Source organism: Oxyura jamaicensis, chromosome 1 (assembly GCF_011077185.1).
Source record: "Oxyura jamaicensis isolate SHBP4307 breed ruddy duck chromosome 1, BPBGC_Ojam_1.0, whole genome shotgun sequence".
NCBI classification, from domain to species: domain Eukaryota; kingdom Metazoa; phylum Chordata; class Aves; order Anseriformes; family Anatidae; genus Oxyura; species Oxyura jamaicensis.
The window spans coordinates 77,217,050-77,240,652 of NC_048893.1; the positions used below are offsets into that span (position 1 = coordinate 77,217,050).

At 36.9% G+C, this 23,603-nt stretch overlaps 1 protein-coding gene and 1 long non-coding RNA gene across 3 annotated transcripts in view; one reads left to right on the forward strand and one right to left on the reverse strand.

Moving 5' to 3' along the window:
* Nucleotides 1-2,053: 2,053 nt before the first annotated feature.
* Nucleotides 2,054-18,505, forward strand: LOC118157712. Its single transcript, XR_004746707.1, has 3 exons — nucleotides 2,054-2,194; nucleotides 6,349-6,351; nucleotides 18,495-18,505. It is a non-coding gene; the product is annotated as an uncharacterized LOC118157712 (long non-coding RNA).
* Nucleotides 3,571-23,603, reverse strand: part of NTF3 (neurotrophin 3) — a 54,258-nt gene continuing 34,225 nt past the window's right edge. Inside the window, exons 1-2 of one of the 2 annotated variants that reach the window (XM_035312079.1) lie at nucleotides 5,991-6,309; nucleotides 3,571-4,694 (exon numbers count right to left, since the gene is read on the reverse strand). In XM_035312079.1, the coding sequence (XP_035167970.1) occupies nucleotides 3,900-4,694; nucleotides 5,991-6,017 (822 nt within the window). In that variant the 5' untranslated portion in view covers nucleotides 6,018-6,309 and the 3' untranslated portion in view covers nucleotides 3,571-3,899. Of the gene's footprint in view, nucleotides 4,695-5,990; nucleotides 6,310-23,603 lie in introns of those variants that run through there. The other variant, XM_035312088.1, reaches the window with a different exon arrangement.

Consider the following 23,603-nt stretch of genomic DNA (forward strand, 5'->3'; position numbering starts at 1 on the left):
CACAAGACGTATTACATAAGCATATGAATCATGGAGAACACAGAATCCCATTGATTTTGTTTCAGTTTCTATTAAATGAAATGAATGGCTATGCACTTCAGTATGCAAATATGTCTGCTGAAAGATCAGAAATATCAGGTCATTATCAACAATTTTTAAATTTTGGAACTTCCAATCAGACTTGTTTCCTGTTTGGTATTGTCTGCTGATATACAATGTCTAGCTGAGAAAAAGAATCTAGTTGCTACAATATTGAAATAACAGATTATGAGCAGAGTGGTTTCAAGCGCACTCTCTGTATAGTCCAGTCAAAGTTTCTTCCTGGTGCAGCAGCATAAATCTCTTGGTAGCAGTAAACTCACTACACAGACTTCATTCCTGAACACATGTTCAAAGGTGATAAAATAAATGCAGATGGTCTCCCAAAACCTCAGTGGAACATTTTTTACTCTAACTACATGGACTGTAAAAAAATAGGGGGAAAAAAAAAAAAAAAAAAAAAAAAAAAGGACCCAAACCGGGGGAGGGGGGGCAGAAAATGCAGTTTGACACAGACAGGCAATTTCAGAATAGCATTCAGTCATTTGGGAGAAAAGCTAAATAAAATGTGTGTTTATAATAATCTATTGGCAAAACAATATTGACAGAGCATCTGAGTTGCCTAATAGAAGTGAATTTTAAAATACTCAAATTAAACTAGCATTGTGAGCTGAATATTTTGCTTAACTACTTAAAAACGCATACAAAAACTTTGGATAGGGAACTTCATTCATTGTGCTCTCACCAAAGTTGACAATAAAACTATCCCCAGCTACAGTGAAAACAGAAATAGGCCTTAACAAATTTATTGCAGGCTTTGTTTACAAACTTGTTACAAAATTATACAGCATCTTATGCATACACAGGATTTACAAGAACATTTAACTGATGTGTGTGATTGCTCTGCTCTCTGGTTGAGATCTGCAGTTCTCTCTTCACTAATGGCCTGATACTGCTTCCCCTGTAGTCAGTGAGATTTTTTTTCATTGGCTTTAGTGGAAGTTGGATCAGATCCAAAGGGTAATACTTCCGTTCATTGTTATACTGAGGTGGGAAAGAGGCAGCTGATCTAATAACCTTATGCACTGTGTTTCTTTCTCATTTAATATGTTTCAGATGATCGGTGATAAATTTAATCTGAAAAGTTTTTGTTGGCCACTTGTAAAACACTTGATGCATTGGTGAAGTTAAGAATCAAAGACCAGTTCCTGTTACTGGATCAATAAATTGTTTTCTTTGAATCTAACAGAATGAACATTCCTTGATTTTCAGTGAGCAGAAAGAACAACATTAGGATTGATTCTGATGTTACTTATGTTGCTAAAATAATACATTATCTCACCTGTATTCTATATATTTTCTCTGGATTTACATTGATGTAAGCAAGTGTTATAACCCACCATGTAGGAACAATGAAGTCAATGTAGTCACTAATTAATGGATTCATGGTCTGGAAGGAACACTGTCTAACAAAGCTCACTTAGTGTTCTTACCTCCTACCTACTCTTCTCATATGGACACAGACCTACTTGCCACACAGAGGAATCTAAAGTTAACGATCCATGACAATATCTGCTCTCAATTATTTGCAACACCTGAAAATAATATTTATTTGGGAATTCAGGATGTAAAATTAGGTTTATAATTTGGAAAAAAAATCAGTGGAACAGGCCTCTTAAAAATATATTTTTCCCCACAAGCAGCAAAATGAATGGGTAAGTTTTTCTTTTTTTTTTTTTTTTTTCTTTTTTTCTTTTTTTCTTTTTTTCTTTTTTTCTTTTTTTCTTTTTCCTGTTGAAACTTAAACATGTCTACTGATAAAAAATAAAGAAAGTTCTGTTGAGGATTTTTTGTTTGTTTATTTGTTTTCCAAGGAAGGAGAATTCAGAAAATAAATAAATAAATAAATCTAGTCAGATTTATTAAATAGTGAGCTGCTTGTTATATTACATCACCTCCTGCCTTTTAATGATTGCCTTGGTATCAAACCTCTGAAGCTATTATTGCTAAAACCAAAGCTAGATTTTAGTTCAACGAGATGATTTCTTGTGAGGTAAAAACCCTGACTTCATGTTGAAAATTGAGAGGGTTCTCAAAAAAAACTTTTTTTTTTAAGGCCTCCCCTACAAAATTGTACCTACACATTCCAACCTGAGTCGGAGTCATATCTTTTCCCATGCTTGGCTTCATGAGTAACCTGTCCACTTTCCCAGTGGTTTTATAATGTGTAACGTAATCTGTTAGGGATTAGGGAAGACCACACAATTTGTTGCCTTTGATGACCTGCTGCAGATTTGAAGTTGGTTCTCCAGTAGTGAAAATGATATGATTAAAGGCATTCTACTGCCATGTTTTTGCGTACCCTGATCTCATTTTCATTTGTGATGCTGAACATGTTACAGCAATGAAAGCTGTAAAGTAAGAACTAAAGACCACTACAGATGCTTTTTTTTGAAAGGCTGGCATTTTTCAGCCCTGATCATGGATTAAGATCTAACTAGGCACAGATAACATATGTGGTTCAATCTTATTTCTGTTGATATCCATGACAAGACTCTAATTTACCTTTATGGGAGTAAGATACCATCCAGGACACAATACAGATACTGTATAATAGAGCAGTGTAATTGTTGGTGTCTCCAGTGGAGCTACATGACAACACAAAAAAATTGTTTGAGGTATATGCAAGTACATCTGTCTGCTCTAAGTAACAGCTCACCAATGGGACTGAAGAACTTCATTGTAACTATGGACTACCTGCATTTGAATCACACACATGCACATGCACACACACACACGCACAAATCCCTATGAAAGGTACCAGGTTTGCTGAGCAGTTCTACACATTTTTCCCTCCATTAAAAATGGGCAATGAGTTGTCAAATAGACAAACAGCTTTGTATGGGTGTGTGGCTTTGATATCCATTCCAGGATATCACATCTTTGCTAAAATTCTTTAGCCAATGGCTCTTTTAATGTTAAAACAGCACCAGCTTTTTTTCTAATTTAAAAATTCAAACAGAGAAATGATGTAACAATTCAAGCTGAAAATAATAGATTAGTGTGAGGAGGAAGAGGTCAATCACAATAAAAACCATATTATGAGGAAATCATATTTTATGTATTACATTAATGATCAATTTAGATCGGTTCTTGGCTACAGTAACTTAGCTACAAATATTTTTTATTTATTTATTTATTTATTAATGTTGTTTCTAATATTAACTGTCAGCATTAGAAACAGTTGCAAAACAAATGTGCTTCAAAAATGTAAACGACAGTTGTTGGATTGTTAGGATTTATTCTGAAATGCTAACAGAGGGAAAATAGTCTTTTCATTGGCAAAACTGGCATGACACACAGAAATTGTATTTTACAGCTACTTGATGCCTTTGACATTGACATCAGCTGCAGGCTACCACACATATTTTGGTTCCTTTTCATTTTGGCAGTGAGGAGTCAACACTGCATCCAATTAAATGTGAATGTATAGAGCAAGGGATATAAATATGTACACAACTCTTGACATTGATCTGATTTTTAACAAGTTTACTAAATGACAGTCACTGGCTTGACAATACTGAATGAAGAATACTGATTTTACACAGAATTTACAGTCAGGTTACGGTATGCTGCCGACAAGCAGTGTCACAAACAGTCTAAAAAATCCGGAGTTGCCCACAGCAGAGGCACACAACCTTTACTCTTGTTTATTGGGAGAGAAAGCTTATATACTGTAGATTTGCTGAAGTTTAATAAATAAGGTCAAATTATAATATATAAAACAATATAAACATTTATATGCTACATGCATATCATATAATTTAAAGTAATAATTTATATATCAAAGAGTTGCAGATCTATGGTCTTCCTATTTTTCTTGACAAGGCGCACACACAGGAGGTGTCTATTCTTATCCACCTCCAGCCTACAAGTTTATTGTTTTCTGAAGTCAGTGCCCTAACATATGTTTGGGATGTCTTGCATTGAGAGTTCCAGTGCTTGTCATCAATGCCTCGGCAGCCATTTTTAACAGGCTTGGCTTCTTTACACCTTGTTTCATAAAAGTATTGCTTAACTGGAGAGTTGCCTGTTTTAATTTCTCCCAGCACAGTTACCTGGTGTCCTCTAATGTCAATAGCAGATGATTTGTCCGTGACCCATAAGCTTTCACTGTCACAAACGGAATATTCCCCTCGGTGGCTCTTGTGCTCTGCATATCTTTTCCTCCGAGAGGTTCTGTTCACCACCACTGAATTTCCAATATAATCCTCCATGAGGTACAGTGGTGGTGGTTCCAGCGGTGTGTTGTCACTCAAGAGGACTCGGGGAGAGTTGTAGCGTCTCTGCTGCCTTAGGAGATCTGTATCCATTGAGATAACTGGTTGGAAGTCAGATTTCACATTTTCATCTCCATCCACGTCCTGCTGAGCCTCTATTTTCTTCACTGTGTTTTGATAATTTTCCTTTATATCTACGATCTGTTTAGAAAGCTTGTTTTTCAAAATGTCTGCCTGAATGAGTTTTATAATGAGAGAATTTATTGAATCTTCTGGCAAACTCCTTTGATCCATGTTGGTAGACTGGATGCCACGAAGATAAGAAAGAAATATCACATAAAACAAGATGGACATCACCTTGTTCACCTGTAAGATCTGCAAAGAAAAAGAAAGTCAATATAAAAACAATTAAATAATGTTTACTAGGCTTTGTAAACATGAAAATTCAATTTTTTTAACATGTTTTACATCTTATGCAATCTATAGATACAAATAAGCTATGTGTTTCTTTCGATATATTATTTCATTTTATTTTATAATAAATATGACCATTTAATGATTTCTTTTTTCAGGATTTAATCAATCTCTCTTACACTCTTTAGGATGATCTCACTTTTATTCATTGTTTGTACAGTGGCAGATATTTCAGTAAGTTCCCTTCTCTACAGTGCTACTCTTATCAGTGGATAGAGGCCAAGTCACTTTTCCAGAGTCTATTCTGCTGAGTGGTTTAGTTTCAAAATTGCAAGGAGATTAGACAGAATGTTTCTAGTGGTATAAATGAAGTTCTGATTTTGTTAAGTGGCCAAAACTTATATGTGTTGAAAAGTCATGGATCAATCAAATTTCTGTTCAACAAACGTGTTTAACTTTACCTTAAGAGCATCTTCTACACTGAGAAATAACACAGTGTCTCAGCAGTGCTCCTTTTCTCTCATAAGGAAAAGTATTCTTGAGGAAAGAGGAAAAAGTCTAGCAGCAAAATTGTGTTTCTTATACTCTGAACTTTAGAAAGCAATGGTTAGGATTTGTGATACAAGTGGAAAGTTCAGATAGATCCACAGAATATTTTGTTGTGGCTGTTTGCAGGGCTTGGACCTTTTTATTATTATTGTTTTTAATTTTTTTTTTTTTTTTCATTACATCTTTCTGAACTGGAGTGAAAATGACTGTAGAAATATTCATGGACAGAAGGAGCACAGCTCCCCCCCAGAGTAAATAAATAAACATAAAATTGAAAAGTCTTGTTCAAATAGATCAAATGAACTCAAGACCAAGATTTTGAAAACTGTAGATCTAAAAGCCTGCTTCTTCTCTGTAATGTACTTTGTTATGCTCTGCTCTATATGGATTCCTGTAGGGTCCTTCTAATTCTAGCCTCTGAGAATCTTCTAGAAGCTCTTTGGACATTTCTGGTTAAATCCTTCTGTCATACTGTTTGCATACTGTTTGTGTAGTTAAGAACTGTGAACATTTGTCTAAGGAGTTTTATTTTTCTTTTTTTCCCTTGTGTATTTGCACTTATATTTAAATAAAACTAATGTTTATTGTAAAATACCAAATCATGAAAGCAAAACTTGTACTTTGAAACACCCCAGTTTTATTGGAATTGTTGCACAAGCAGTGGATTGAAGAAGAAAATATTAAACTCATGTTACATCACTCTCATACCATGTGGGAAGCCCTGGATGGTATCATGTGACTCAAAACAGTCTTGAACTTGGTTCTCCTGCTCTGCAAACAAGTCCACCATGAGTCAAGCTGCTAGTACTCTGGAATGAAGGCACAGTTACAAAATCATGGAACAGCTGGAGTTGTAAGGATCTGCAGGAGATCATGGAGTTCTATCCTCTTGCTCAAAGCAGGGTCAGCTAAAGTACTTTGCATGGGGTTATGTCCAGTCATTTTTTGAATATCTCTTGGGACACTCCAAAACCCCTCTAGGAAACTTGTTCCAGTGTTTGATCATCCTCACAGTAAAACAAAACAAAACGCGCCTTATGTTTCAGTAATATTTCATATATTTCAGTTTGTGCCCATTGCCTCTTGTCCTTTCATGGAATGCCTGTAATGGAGTCTGGCATTTGTGTTTTCCCAGATGAAACTGCAGAGAAATCAGACTTCTTAAACAGAAAATATTCCACTTCAACAAATCACCATTTTCTGTTTAAGAAGGCAAAAAGGCAAAAATAAATAAATAAATAAATAATAATAAAAAAAATTAAAGTTTTACTCAAAAATCTTCTATCAGCTCTAAGCAAAACTTCTTTCAGCAACAGTGAGTCCCCACTTCATAGTTTAGAACTGCAGCAAAATCGGAGCTACCCTCTGTGGATGTGTGATCTGTCCTTTTATGGACAAGAAATGTGTTTTCTCCATTCTCAGTTTGTCACAGTATGAGTTCACCTAAATCTAGACTGTTGCTTGCAGCAAAGTTATGCTTTGAAAAAAAAAAAATATCTAAGATTTCAGTTACCATACAGTTACTGTCATACCTAAATAAATACTATCTTCGTAACTTAGTGTAGATGGTTCTCAGAGCCAAGAAAGAAAAGAGATTATAAAAAAAAAAAAAAAAAAAAAAAAAAAAAGACCTCTTCCTGTGCAATTAGGTGTTCCCTCATTAAATGATTCTCTTTATAAAGTAGTAAAAATATTTTAAAACACATATCATTCAGCAGATTTCTTACAGTACGCAGAAGCTAACCTACACAAAGTATGACACAAGGCCATAGGATGGTGAGCAAAGCTCTGACAACACTCAGTTGAAAAGCTGAAAGCATTATTCATGCCTGCATGCAGCTGCATGTAATCACTGGTCTGCTTAGTTTCAAAACTAAGTGGCACTAGCAAAATACACAAGTTGGAGCAGGTGATGAGGTAGGAAAAGTAGGACTGGAGCTCCTGCAGACTCTCCGTAATGTCATGCTAAACACAAAAAGAAAGGGTCAGGTAGTTCATAATTAAAGCAGTTCAAATAAACTGTTTTGTGTTCTTGTTTTTTCTTGTCCATGGCTAAATCATGTTAATGGAAATAAATGTTTAAAAATATTTTGCTTAACCTAAAGTAAAATGGTGATTTGGTGGAAGGGGTGTTGAAGTACTCCGAAATTTAACTTGTAGTTTAACTTAGTCTTGGCAGATTATTTACTGCAAAAGTTAGAATGTTTCAGAACCAATCTTTGCAGTTTTTTGAAATGTTTTGGTGTGCAAAATTTGGAAAGAATATGCAAACATTGGGTAAAAGAGATTACAGTTTTCAGGGGCTTACTCTGAGACAGTTCACCTAGGACGTATATTTAGATATGAAAATAAGAGGTGTGTTCAGAAATTCCAGTCCATGAATTGTAATTAGATTGCCCTTGAAATCTAGCACTTCAGAATATATTGTAGGCACTACTCTGGCTAGAAAAACATGGACAGTACTGGGAAACTGCAGCTGGTTTATGACTTTGGGTTTGTTTGAGCTTTACACCTTAAAAGCGTATCGGTTTGTAGGGCTGGGCAATATTGCTTTTGATAAATGACTCTTTGGCCTAAACAGAAATTTGTGCCTAAATTGATGGTAATTTGCAAATTACAACTTTTTTGTTGTTAAAAAAAATGAAGTGGTAACAAGGAGATAAAAATGTAAAACATAAATTGTTTATGTTTTCTTATTTGCAAAGCAAATCATTCTGATGTTTCTGGACATGTTTCAAAATAAACACAATGCAATTCACAAAACAGAAACAGTGCTTGCTCATTATCATCCAGGAAGTAAGTTATCTACAGATGAGAATTGCATTCAGAGGCAAGATTTCAACCAAGGTATCCTACCTAAAGGAAGACTGACTTAACTGCACAGCTCCTGGGGCATAAACTTGTATGAACATCAGCAGAAGCTACTACAGCACATGAAATATAGTTCTTTCTTTAACCATTTGGTGAGTGGTATAAAAATCCCCCAAGAATTTAGACCTTCACATTTTTATTTTTTTTTCACTTTTCTCATTATTATTATTATTATTGAAATTAAACTGATTCATTTCAGGTAGAAAGCTGTATTTTGTTCAAGCTGTATTTTGTTCATTTTGTTGTATTTTCTACCAAACATTTTTTTATTAATTAACATTTTGAGATATTTTTATTGTTCTTCAATATTCTTTAAGTGTTCTGTATGTAAATCCCTGTAAAGGTTCATTTTAGGTGTCTTCATAGACTGTTTACAGTCAAGTAAGTGTGATGAATAGTCCTAGAAATGGACATGATACTATTTAAACTACTACAGGAAGTGCAGAACAGATTACTAATTTTAGAGTCTGGGCCCCAAATAGGCATAGACAAGCATTTCCATGATGACATCTGAATAACAGCTCAGCCCAATAGCACAATCCATAGTTAAGTAACAGTTTAAGCACTGTTATTGGATACAAATAGGTAAGCTTATACCAGTATAATTATCTTACTGTGCATTATTTACTATACACCTGGCCTAGATATTGAGTGATTGTAGAAGAATTTAGACATCTCAGTGTGGATCCAGAAGAATTGATCTATTACCTTTTCTGGATTTACATCAAAATGTATCCTTTGTTGACCTACCAATTTATGGAAAACTCATCATTTGTCTGGGAACTCAATAGTGGCTGATCATAATGGTACATAACTTGACTCAGTCTGTGCCTATAGCTTCCTGTGTCTTCCAATTCCTTTTCTATTCTATGTATTGGGAGTTTGGGAAGAATTGCTGTCACACTCCAGGAAGCTATTTTTCCTGAGTTGCTGAGAAGCTTTGGATCATGTTTGCTTTCATGCTATGTTATTCTGTGTACATTTCTGGATATTTGGGGTATAACTTGGATGCTTCAAGATACTGCTGAACTCTTGCTAGAGATGATTAAAAAAGATTGGGGGGTGGAGAGTACATGATTCTCAAAGCAGCTATTAAATGTGGTCAGAAAACATTCTATTATGTAAAATGTGGAAAAGTATTAGACATCAAGGTAGGAAGATATTAGTCTCTTCAAGTTAGTCACTTTGCATGGTGTCAGTGCCCCCTTACTCAGGCATACTAGACCAGGTTTCAAAAGTGATTGTAAAAGTGTCATCAAGAGCAAAGAAGATCCTTAAAGAAACTAGGAGTAGAACTTAGTGACGATTAGATGTTATGAATGGTCTAGAGGATTTATGGGAGCACATAAATGGGAATGGGTGGGAAAGCTAGCAGATCCTTGTAGTATAGAGCAAGCTGTTAATGCACTAAACAGGTTTGACTTAGAGATTGCTGGCATTCATGGCGCAGCAGTTAAAAACAAACACTATGGAAAAGAAAACCTGATGCATTCCAAGTGTTGCTTAGTGTAGCTTACTCTATTTTAATGGTTTATATTCCTGTGGTGTTGGCATGGTATTATTGTTATCTAATATAGGTGTCTCAGGGAACGTCTAAATTTAGGAGAAGTAAATAAACTTACCTATTGCTTCCATTAAGACATGAAATCCCCAATAGACTCTGGCAAATCACTTTCCACTCTTTTCAGACCCAATACTTTGCATACTGTTGGGAAGCTTTGTTTTGTTTTGTTTGTGGTAATAATAATAAAAAAAAATCTGTAATGATTTATTTTGATCAGTCTCTGAACAGTCTACACAGCTGAAAAGCAAAATGTCATTTAATATGTGCTGTGAAAATAATGAAATCCTAGTACTGTGAGACACTGCCTAAGTATTTACTTTTAAGTCATTGCTGAGAGGATCTGGAATAGAAACAAAAGTGAATTTTGCATTCAGCATTGAATGCAATATGATTTATGTAAGTCAGCTTGAAGCACTTGGCACTTTCTGAAAATTTTAAAAGCATCTTTTGTTCTTCAGACTAAGCAACTAATGATCATTTGTGGTGGCTGACAGCTTATTCAGGCTTTTGCCAAAGATGACAGTGTAATTATTCTCATTGCTTGCTAAGCACTGTTTTCACAAACTCACAGAAAGCAACTAGTAGCAGAGTGCCCTGTTGATTCCCTCATCCTAATAGCTTTGTTGAGAAGAAATGCAATCCTTTCCTTCTGTTCTTCAGGAAACAATGAAAATGTACAGAATGAAAAACATCACTGTGTCATGAATATTCAGATGACAGGAGGTGGAATATGAAATAATTGTGCATTAAATTTTGCCCCATATTTCAGAATAGTAATTGTCTATTGTACAATATTTGCCGGTATAAGGATTTATTAAGGTAGATTGCTGTGGAGTGGTGAGTACCCCAAGAGATGTTATGACCCTCCTGAACATTTCCACTTCTCAAGACAGAGAAATTTCAACACATACAGTTTCAAGCTAAAGCTTTCACAAGAGCCAGACCCATCATGATGCCTAAGAATTCAGAGACAAAATCAAGTGGGACTGTGTTATGGCAGCTTTTAATGTTAACCTTCCCACCCTCAGGGCCAACCAAACTATAAGCCACAGTGAAGGAATTTGAAGACAATACATTCCTCTTGCAGATGGGCTGGGAAATGGGGAAGTACACCATATCTGAGGAAGAAAGACCATAGTTTCTTAAAACCCCACAGCAGGTCAGTTGCTTTTAATCATTCATTACTCAGGGCCATTTTCAAGAGAGGACACATCTGAGCACTGAGCCCCAGTAAACTCCAGTGAAAGGTATAGACCTAATCTCATGGAAATGGAGTGCAGCCTATTGAGTCACTGACATTTCCTCTTTAAATAGCAAGACAGTTGTATACCTAAATATGAAAATTTATCTGCACTTTGAATAAATATACATTGCTATTTATGATAAAAGTTGTGACGATGACCCAAGAGTCATTAGAGAAAGCTTACCCAACTGGTGACAGCTTTCTGAGGGACAGTTTTGTGATAATAAGTCTTGCTGCAGGGGTAAACTGGTTTCTGAACCATGAAAGTCATTGTGTAGAACTGCAGCAATCTTGGCTCATTTCAAATACAGCTGATTGCAATGGTATCTGTCCACATGTGATCTTTCCACAAACATATCTTTTACGAAATCAAAATGTGTTCACTTCACATGTACCTGCCCACTTCCAAGAGAAAGGTCAGGAGCAGTTCTTCAGTGCTTACCTCATTTTATTTCGAACAACAGCTGCTTCTCACACTTTGTGCAATGTTATTAGGTGTTGGCCCTGTACCTTCTTTCCCTGCCATTGACCTAGTCTGGAGTTCAGGGCATTCAAGACTTCCCAGAGGCTCTTGACACTCCCCAGCATGATCTAGCAATCCCATCAAGAGATTTGACTAATACTAACGTCTGGTACAGTATCAACTACACTAGCTACACCTCCAAGTCTGTGATTGACTACAGAAGCAGGAAGACTTTTCCTCAGGCTAAGTTAGGTCTTTTTCTATTTTAATTTCTTTCCTCACTGATATTTTCGTGACATTGCTGCTTATACCTGTCTGTCTCTGCCCAGGCTGCCAAAGTATACTGTTTCATCAACTAGATGAGTAACTCTTCTGCATATTGAGAAAGTTAAGGCAACAGTTTAGGAAGCCGGAATCCTGATTCCTTTGATTTATTGGAAAAAGTAGTCAAGTAAAAATCTCTGTTCATGACTTTCTACATCTGCAAAATAAGGAACCCTATGGAATGATATTGGCATTTTGTTACCCTATATATATACTCTGACATCCTTTGCTTTCTCCCTCAAAGACCTGGCTGTTTTTGCCCTGCTAAGACAGCACAACTAAAGATTTACTCTCTCCACACAAAACACAACAGCATTGTAGTATAGTGCCCTGCACACTATGTGGGAGATGCCTGTCTGTTTTGAGAGTAATGAGGCATCTTAAATATATTTCCATAAATGTTCTAAGTGTAAATCATCCTGTTTTCTTTTACCATTCTCATGTCACTGATATTTGAGCACTCTGAAAACATTTATCTTGGTTCATACAGACAAAGTAGAAAGGGTGCTCATTCCCATTTTTAATGGACTGGAAACAAAGAAGTCAAAAGTCATTTGCAAGGTCATACAGGTATCCTGCTGCAAATTGGGAAACAGACCATGTGTTTTCATGCTGCGCTGCCTGGATTAGGAAAGCCCATCTGGAATGTTGTATGGGACTTTGGTCAATAGATGACAAGCATGAAATGCAAGGAAACAAAAGCAATGTCATCTGAGAAGATCAATCAACCACATCTTAGTCATGACAAAGAATTAAAGCTGTAGCTGGGGTAAAAAATTTCTGCAAAAGTATTTCTACATATTATTCACTGTGTAGCTCTGAAAACTGTCCAAAGTAACAAGAAATCTAAAGATCAAATCCTTACTTAAATCAATAAATTCCAATGACTTAACTAGACTGGTACTAATTTTGTAAACACAGAAGATTATTATTTTTTTTTAGAAGTCATTTGAAATAAATAGCACCAGAACTGAATCATGGTGGTGGATAATATAGGCTGATAAAGTCTTTTCATTACTGATTGTTAATAGCAAGGCCAAGCTGCAAACAAATTAAATTTGCAGCTGAATTGGGAGGGCATACGAACAGCAGTACGCAAAGAGAAATTAAGGTATCTGCTTGGGAGATGGAGATATAAAACATTGGCAGGAAATTATACCATGAGAGTCAAATTAGAAGTTACAAATTTGTACACTGGCAAAGTAATCAGGGTAAAATAAATTTAAGAAGGAACAATATCTGATCAGACCCAGGAATAATCAAAATAAATAAATATATAAATAAATAAAGAGCAGGAAAAGTGACTAGAAAGATCATATAACAAGACCTTTGAGGAAATTGCCTTGAACGTGCAAGTCTTTACTATGAACTGACAAAAAGGGCATGATAGCAAACCCAGTGCAAAGATCTGGAAAGTGTAAGCATTGGTGAAAGCGAGCATTCACTCTAGGGTGGGGCAAAGGAGTGCAATCAGGAAAAATGGGATTATACTGAGGAAAGGGAAGTTAGGCTGATCATCAAAAGCTGTTCTCAAACTCTGCAAGATGTTTGTAAAAAGACCAAAGCCACACCAAAGAGGCTTGGTTTCATGTTTCGCTACAGCCCTGAAACTCCATCTGAGGACTTCAAAAAGTTTTAAGATTCATTAACCTTTCACGTCAACCTGGACCTACTTTGGCTCAACCAGGGTTGATTAACTGTTTTGTACTCAACTAGGGCTGATTAACTGTTTTGTATTAAAATCAGGCAACAGTTTCTGTTCCTCCTGCTTTTGTCAGAGAGATGCTTTGGGGAATTAAGCTCTCTGTAACTAAAATTGAGAACAGTCTTCCAGATGAGGATCATGCCTTTCACCTCCCCGTAGTTCTGAGAGGTTCAAATCTGGCCTCATAACATTGCATGATTATATTTTGGTGTATGCTCCTAGAAAGGGAAAAGGAAAGCATAGAAACGGTTAATGTGAGGTGGCCCACATTTAATAGATTTCTCTCATTGTTCTATTTTTGGGTTTTATGAGGTTTGTCTAATTTGGTGGCTGAAGAAGAAAGGGAAAAAAAAATCTCAGATGATCAGAATTTTGCCCCTCTTCTGCTAGACTAAAAAAAGTATCTTTCTAGAGACCCCACAAAGTAGGATGTGTGGTAGAAAAATATCTCAGGTATCTTTACATTTACATTCCGACTAGGCAAATAATTTAAATTTAAAAATATTTTTTTCAAGAATATTGAGTGATTTTCAAAGTTATATATATTTTTAGATTGGATTTTCTGATGTTGAGAAACTCAGGAGCAAACTGTTTTCAAACTGTGAAATTCAAAATCAATGTTTTGCTGGATTTTACATTGAAAACAAAAGTTATATATATATATATGTATATATATATATATTTCTTAAGCTGAAACCTTCCTCTTCCATCTTTTAAAATATTTTCTGATTTATTTTTTTTTCTTTTATGAAGTAAGGAAAATGGTTAAATCAATAAAGCAAGCAGAAGAAAACAAGGGTACAGCTCCAAAAATGTTAGACCCTCAATATGAGAAGTTCCAGATCACTAAACCTTTTTTTATGGGTACAGGCAGAGCTCACATCTAAAAGGCAAAAGAGATGTAGGAAATGATAGTTAGACGTAAAATGACCTTTTATTTAGTTTGAATAAAAAGTCATGAATAGAACCTGAGATGCTTGTTTAGGTTGAGAAAGAGAGAGAGAGCATCTCACCTGTTTTATGACAGCTCTGCTCTGACCCTTGAGTGCACGTTTGCCTTGAGAGCAGGAAAACTACTGGGGCAACTGGACCTTTCAGATCTGCTAGGTACCTTTTACTTAGAAGGAACAGCACTGTTGCTCAAGAGCTTCTCCCAAGCACTGAATATGAGCCTTGCTGCACTGCTGCATGTAATGCACTGCCATCATGGGTGATCTTCATGGGACTGGGACTGGGGCAAGCCATTGCACAAGAGGGGTGGTGGGGAAGCCCCATTTCATTTTATCCAAAACTGCACCTGTGCTTGCTTTGCAAAATCGCATGACTCCTGGTTGCTTTGAAGCTGTACAGAAATACATCCCTGGCCACTTCATGAATCAAAGTTCACTTACTGAATCATCTCTCCCTGTTCCTCAAAGGTTCACAAACCTCCAAACAGAAAGTCTTGCTAGATACGCATGTGCAATTTTTTTGTTGCAGATGATGTGAAGGCAGGAGTTCTTAAGGACAGGAGTCCAGGCCTAATCCAGATACTTTAAAACCACCAGTAAAAACTTATTGAATTCAGCATGAATTGGACTAAGCTTTTGCACAGTAAGGGGTGCTGGGAAAGACAATGTGGCTACAGACAGTTGCTGTCTGATCCTTGTTCTATTATACATGTAGAATCAGAATCATAGAATCATAAAGGTTGGAAAAGACCTCCAAGATCATCTGATCCAACCATCCACCTACCACCAATATCACCCACTAAACCATGTCCCTAAGTGCCACACCCAACCTTTCCTTAAACCCAGGGATGGTGACTCCACCACCTCCCTGGGCAACCCATTCCAATGCCTACCTACTCTTTCTGAGAAGAAATTTCTACTAATTTCCAACCTGAACCTCCCCTGGAGCAACTTGAGGCCATTCCCTCTAAACCTATCACTAGTTATCTGTGAGAAAAGGCTAACACCCAGCTCCCAACACCTATCTTTCAGGCGGTTGTAGAGAACAATAAGATCTCCCCTGAGCCTCCTCTTCTCCAGACTGAACAACCACAGTTCCCTCAGCCGCTCCTCATAGGACTTGTGTTCCAGGCCCTTCACCAGCTTCGTAGTCTTTCTCTAGACATGCTCCAGGGCCTCAATGTCTTTCTTGTAAAGAGGGGCCTGAAGCTGAACACAATACTCAAGGTGTGGCCTCAACTGAGCAGAGTACAGGGAGATGATCACCTCCCTGGTCCTGCTAGCTACACTGTTCCTGATACAAGACAGGATGCCATGAGGCTTCTTGGCCATCTGGGCACACTGCTGACTCATATTCAGGTGAGCATCAACCAAGACGTTCAGATCCTTTTCCTCTGCACAGCTTTCCAGCCTCTCTCCCCCAAGCCTGTAACATTGCATGGTGTTGTTGTGACTCAAGTGCAGCACTTAGCCATGTTGAACCTCATCCCATTGCCCATTGATCCAACCTGTCCAGATCCCTCTGCAGAGCCTTCCTCCCCTCCAGCAGATCGACACTTCCGCACAACTTTGTGTCGTCTGCAGATTTACAGAGGGTGCACTCAATTCCCTCATCCAAGTCATCAATAAAGATATTAAAGAGGATGGGCCCTAACACCAACCCCTTTGAACACCATTCTGATAAAATACAGGGAACTGTGAGATTAAAAGTTTTTTTTTTTTTTTTTTTTCTTTGCATAAAATTTAAGCCTCTAGATTAAATTAGCTTGTGTGCCTAAAACTTGTCTACTCTGTCAAGCTACATTAACTGGTTTAATATATGAGATCACCTCTTGAAACAACTTTGCATAATTTTACCCTGTGAAATCTTGATGGCTGTCCTTGAACAGCTTCCAGATAGAGACCACCAAATCCTTCTTGTACAAGGAAGTTTACAGATATAATGTTTGCCCATGAGTGTTTTTCCCCATTGCATCAGAATCTTTTTTTTAAAAGAAACAAACAAACTAACAAACAAAAAAAAAAAACACATTGCCCATTTAGAGAAAAAGTCATTCTACTAATTGGCATTACTCTATAGCAAATTGTTTACAAGTAGGTCTGTGCTAAGGGTAGAGACTGTTCTGGTAAATCTAGCTTCTCTGCATTTTTTTCCTTGTAAAAATTTGCCTGAAGTGGAACTTCACTTATGAATCCTCTAGTTCATCAATGTTCATATGGATAAAATTTCCAGTATGCAGTTCTCCTCGAGACATGGAAGTTTTCTAATTTTAACTCTCAGTTAACACTCTGCAGTGAGTTTGACTATATTTAGGGGTTAGTGCTCAAGAATGGTGTGAGTATTCTGGTCACAGTCTAGCTGAGCGTATGTTTTTAAAGCTTGTGTGTTGCCCTATTGAAATGCAGTGATTGCTTCCATGTTAATCCCACAGCTGAATGCTTTGCTAAACTGCAACCAAACTATCTGATAATTTGCAGAATTGAGGCCTCCCTTCTGGAGTAAAAGTGTGATATCTGTGTTCTATTTTGCTAACACAAGCACCTCTGCCAGGTACAAAACTCTTCTAAAACCTGCTTTCCTTTTTGGAAAGCACCTTGGTTTTTCTTATCTTTCAGTCTAGATGCTATTTTGCTGTTGATGCAAAATGTCTTCCCCTCCCCCCCACCTTCTTTCAAATAATCTTTGAAAGAAGAATTTTAGAACTGGGAATACTTTAGCACATACTGTCTGCTGCCAGGCATCTGATCTCCAGATATTTGATAAAAAAGCAAGGTTTTAAACTGGGCATGGAAAGGAGACAAATGAGATGTACAGCAGCTGGCTTAAATATTGGTCTTGCCTCTGCTTATATCCTTATACAGAAAATAGCTAGGGAGGTTTATTGTTTGTTTGTTTGTTTGTTTTTTAGAAAACAACTTCTTACTGAAGAAATTATAGTTATGAAACATTTTGACTGTAGAAGGGCAGGAATAAAGTAACGTTAAGGTTATAGGAACTAAAAAGCAGAAAAAGTAATGTTTTTAGTAGATTTTTTTTCACTTCTAATCTAATGCACACCTTACAAATTTCATAAAAGAATACTTTTGATGTATGATCACCACAAGGATTAGTTACATCACTGGAAAATTGACACAGATTAGATAGGAGCTATAGAGGAGTAGCATACTTCGTTTATGAAGAATCAGGTGTTCATTGCTGTCAGAGGCAAGAAATCATTCTTGGATGCATAAACACCACTGCAAGAATGGATGTTGTATGCATGAAATCTAGCCTAGGGTAAGGGAAGGCTTTTGGCTGTCTTATTGCAGGCACGCCAAGTCTGCAGTATCAAGCTTTTTTTCATAAATAAGAATGGCTTTATGAGCAAGTGCTTTTACCATATTTTTACACTTTGGAAACTGAAGCCCAGACAGGTTATGTGACTTGTCCTAAGCCATGTGAGAAGAGTGGTGTTTCACAGCTTTTTCTCATGAGGTTTAGGCTATGCTTGGTTCTACTTGCTGAACCAGCCTCTTCCTTTTGGTTCTTCCCAATACACATCACCTCCTTTCTGCCCCACACAAAGTCTATTGAATCAGCTGGCCAAAATGAGAAGCACTTCTATGTCATATTTCTTCCCGTTGAAGTGATAGCAAAGGGAAATTGTCCTTACTCTAGTGAAATCAGAGGTAATTGGGAAGGAAGAGGATAGAGGGTAAACAATCTGTAAAACATTGCCAAAGGTGTCTAAGTCTGGATCATATCAAAGATCTCAAGTACCTTCAGAAAATAAAAATAACTTGGAATCAGCCTTAAAAAAGAAGCAGGCCAATGCAAATCGGCCATAAGAGTTCAGTAGTTTTCCCCAGGCACCAACAAATCAATCAAGGGAGAGATTTTTAAATCTGCATATACAAAAAGCCTGGTCCTAGACATCAATTTGCACAGTAGATTTCCCTGATTAAAAAGGAGCCAAATGTTGTTGTGCTTCAGGAAGTGGGAGAATTAGGGATGCTTACTTTGGACGACAGTATAACCTTACAGTGTAGCCTGTACAAGGAGAGATGCACAGCTGCATCTCCCCAGGAGCAGAGTACGGAATATATTGTGAGTCAGAGTCACAGTTCCTGCCTATCTTCCCTCCACCACTACACACTCCCTTTGCTCTGCTACAAAAGTCAACTACTTCATCATCCTTTTTTTTTTTCTTTTTTTTTCCTTGTTTCTCAGAGCAGTTTACTCTCCCATGCTCCCAGCCAGCTACTTTGGCTAGCAAGGAAGGGGAGTGGGGTGAAGTTTGGTCTCTTTGCACTTCTGTCATCTTAACACCCCTTCTCCACCCACTTCCTCCCAGCAGGGAGTATTGGGTGAGCAGCCCCTGCTCTCCTCGATGCAGGCAGAGTTGCAATAAGCATGCTGAACTTGAATAGCCATGGGAGCTGAGTTGTAGGGGAGAGGGAGGGATACTTCTTCTTCTATCTTGTACTCATATCTGACTAGTTACTGGCCCTGGCAATGTGTGGTAAGTTTAATCCAGCAAATACACTCTGTACATATTCAGAGTTAAAGGTCCATGTTAAAATGATACTGGATATTACCAGTGCTAGAAACTGGGGGGACCCATGTTCACTGAAACCTGTGAAAGACCAACATCTTCCTAACCTGATCTCAGTCCATTACCAGAAAATATGGAAAGGAGCCCATTGCACAAACAAGACAAAACAATCACATCCTTAGGAACTTTGGGGAGGCAAACATATGTAGAAACTCTTTACTAAACATAAGATGTGAGTCAATGTTTTGAGATAACTGGATGCAAAGGGGATAGTAAGTTCTTAGGCCTTCTTGACAGTGGGAACACAAAGAGGTTTGCTGGGCTACAAGAAGAAGTGTATTTTTTTTCCAAAGGAAGGCAACTTTACCTGTGGTTGACACTGATGGGAAGGCCATACATACTCAGGAAATATCTTACCCTCCCAGAAAAGGCAAAAGCATACACATAATCTCTTTTCTATCCCATGCTCCCATTTTCTCACTGTAAGCCTACATCTCTGGGTTGAAAGCACATCAAGCCTCAGAAATTTCTTCCCTGACCATGTCATGAATGCCTCTCTCTTGTTATTGTAAATATTGGGGGCACAGTCTGTGATTTCAAGCTTTCAGTTTAGCTTCAATCTAGATAGAGTTGAGTGGAAAGCAGAGGAGAACATGGCAGGTCAAGACTGATGGATTCAAATCACCTGGAGTATGGGACTCAAATGCATGTGCACAGGTTGGATTTACAAGGAAAATACTGTGTTAGAGTTATTTAGGAAAGATAGGAGATACTTTGGGACTGCTAGAAATTAAATAAAATTGAAAAGTATATCTATTTTAAATTATTAAATAGCATTATATTTGAAGACAATTTTGTATATGCAACTCTTAAAAATTAAAGCTCAAAGGCCAAATTCTGCTTTCAGTCATGCAGAAAGCAAGTGACTGTAAACTCAGTTGCATATAACGGAGGTCATAATCTGGCATAGTATCTGAGCTGGCTCAGCTTTCTATTAAGCTAATATCAGTACTAGTAAGCTGTTATAAGGAAATCCAGTAGGGAATGGGTCAGGTGTTAATGCTTATAATCAACATGATTCCAAATAAATCGGAGGAATTAAAATAATAATAATAATAATGCTGTGTCTTCTGTTTTAAGTTGCTTGTTCAGACTTAAAATAACTCTACTGACCTAAATGATGCTGCTTAAAATTTATTGTCATGTAGGAGAGAATATAACTGTGTTTAGAAGACCTTTCCATGTCAGATCTCTAGAAAAGTGAAGCAAGGAAGCATATGAAAAGTATTTCTCCAAATTCATTCATTTCCCTTAAACTCGTGGAAAACTTGTGTGTGTGTGTGTGTGTGTGTGTGTGTGTGTGTGTTCTGATGGTCGACAGCTATGTGAGAAAGAAGAAAATAAATAACATTATTGCAAGAAATGTGGCTAGTTTGTCTATGGTCTAATGAAAGAAATAACTTAAAATGCAAGTATCATCCCTCAAAAATATGTTGTAATTGCACTGCCTTCTTCCTACCAGGGAATTCTTCACAAAGAAGGCAAATATTCATCCTTCTTATCTATGCTAAGGTGTCTTTGTGTTATGTGAGGTAAGTCTTCACTGCTATGAATTCAATTATTCTGAGGCTGTGATTGAAATCTATTTTCTCTTACAGGTTGAAGATGAGAAGTTGCATCTGTCTTAGAACAGTACTTTATAGGTTAGCACTTGATACATAATAATCAAAGTAGTGCACCTCTTTAGCCCAATATGTAATGCAGAAGACAGAATCTGAGAGCAGGCAAACATCCAGTTTGTTTAAGAATTTGTTCAAGGAACTCAAGTACAGCAAGATAGGAACAGTCATGCTATCACAAAGTGTCTCATGACATTCTTGCCAGTGTCATATTCTACAAAGACCAAGCCATGTGAACAGTTTCACAATGGGACATTTTTCCAGAAAGGTAAAAAAAAAAGTGAAGTGCCCATTTTGTACTAAAAAACTTCACACTCATAAAACTTCCAGTGAAAGCAAAAGTGAATAAAAAGAATAAAAATTCTAAAACATTACATATTGAAAAAAAAATGCATAGCTATTAACATTTTATTAGTTCTTTTCCTCTGTGCTATGGGAGGGCAACATAGCATCCTTTCTAATGAAAACAAAACAAACAAAATCCTACAAACTAAACAGCTAGGAAGGGGGAAAAAAGAACAAATAATGCTCATTGTAATTTCCCATCAGACTCCAGAAAATGGTTAGTTACTCTTAATAAATGAATTAATAAATAAAGAGGAATTTTATTCCTTTTGATGCTTCTCTGGTTGGAAATTTCTTTATGTGGTTCCCTTTCATTTTCTTGTTTGAAAAAATCCAAGCTCCTTGCTTTAGTTACTCTTTAGGGTAACTTGTTCCATATGTCACATAGCCTTTGTATGAAATAGTTTAGGGCAAATTCTCCTTTCATCCCCGTGACCTAATTTTAAGGTCTTACTGCTGTGAAGGACTGATCTGGATCAGTTTGACCAGACCCTTCTATTTAATAATGTCATTTAACTCACATTTTTCCCCCTTTTCTGTAACAATAAACCCAACCGAATCTTTCTTTGTAAGTGTTGCTATTATAAACTCCCTTAAATTCTAGAGCTAATTGAACAGCTCTCTGACTTAAGTCATTATTACACTAATTTATTTCATTCAAGTGCATTTTTAAAGTAATTCAACACAGAAGCTTATTATCTTATTTTTTTCTCAGTGGCTTTTCTCTACAGTTAATGCCAAAGAGGATTTTCTTTTGTTTGTTTAACAGTGGTTTCCAAGTTTTGTTGTTGTTGTTGTTTTGGTTTGGTTTTATGCTTTGCATAACTTTTCCTGGGTAGATACTCCCTTTGATACTTTTATTATTATTATTATTATTTTTCTTTTTCTTTGAATAAATTGCATTTAACATCTTCACAAACATCATTTTCTTTATGCCTTCCCATGAGTCTTCTGTGTAAGAAATGTATGTACTTAAAATTGTCCAAACCGTTCAATGTATTTACCAGCTAATTCAACTTGGTGGTCCTAGTGCCTCACCTCTAACACTAGTTCAGACTGGAGGAAATTCCACTGTGCAAACTAAGCACTAATTGTGTAATGATTACTGCAAACTAAGCATGAATGACAAGAGTGCCATCCCCCTTCTAATTCTATTCTTCAAATATTCACATTCTTCAAATACTCAGATTTATATTCCAGCCCCAACACTTTTCTGTCTTTTCACTCGTTTAAATTGCTTGCTATTCACTGTGCATGTTCTACAGGTGGCAAAGAAATCAAATAAATAGTTTTAGAATGGACCGCCTGGAAAAGCTACACCAGTTCATCTAAGAAATTTTGACTGATTCTATCTCAAAAAAATGTATTGGTTTATAGCAGAACCATTCAGGGACTGCACTACTTTCACCATCAACACAACCATATGGGCACAAGTCTTTGACTCTCTCAACCTGTCATGGCAAAAATGAATTTTACTCTTTTAGTCTGTTTTGTCTGTGGAATGTAGCTATATCCATAAAAAGCATGAAAATGCCTCTGGCAGTGGTTGCCTACAAAGAGTACTCGGCTGATGAAGTCAACTTGGCAAAAACTCAGCTGTAGGTCCAGACCAGATGTATATTAGAGTTTTTACTATATAGATCTTTGAAAATGTTACTGAGAGGTACAGATGAACATAGACAATATCTCTCTGCATAAGCCTCATTATTACAGAGATTGCCAGAAATAGAGATTGGCTATGTGTTACTAAGACATGGAGAAAAACATTTATGTTTTTGCCCATTATCCATGTTTTTGCCTCCGGGTCTCTGTACTACACAACTGCTATTTTGTTCTTTCTGCCACATCCCTGGCTCCTCCAGGTGTCTACTCCATCAGTAGTCCTGAGCAAGAGCAGAGAAAGTCCCTTTCTGCTATCTCTGCAGAATGGCTTCTAGAGGAAAGTGTAGGATCTCTAAAACATGGACCTTCCTTCCCATGCTGGTAAGCAGATATTCTCCAACTACAGAGAAGTTACTGAAAAACTGCCCCAGATAGGCAAAGGAGGACAGGCTCTAAATGTAGAAAATTAAGGAAATTAACAGGGAGAAATTGAGATATGTACTTCTACTCTGGGTCCTGAATGGGTGTATAGTTGCTTACAGACCTGCAAAGCTGAGATGTTGTTTTTTAAGGTGTATAAAAGAAACTAGTGTTAGAATTAAGTTACCTGTACAGGAACTTAGTTACTTGTACAGCAACTTTTCTGGTAGAGAGAGGGGTAGTATGACATCCCTTAAAACATGATTTCAGATGTACCATTTCTGTAGTGCTCAGGAATAGTGCAAGCAATGCTTTTGAATGCAAACTGATGCTCCGGCAAAGCTAAAGACATGCTTTTATTTAACACTTTAATTTTAACTTTAATTGTGTAATGATCAGCACAAAAGGGTGTTCTGTACCATTATCTTGCTTTATTTCTACAGGTCATTTGATGACCTACACTTCGTGAAGGCTGAGGAATTCTGTCTTCACACTCAGTGTCTACAAAGTGTCTACAGCAAACCTAACTTATCTGTGTAGAAAGGAAGGAAGGAAGGAAGGAAGGAAGGAAGGAAGGAAGGAAGGAAGGAAGGAAGGAAGGAAGGAAGGAAGGAAGGAAG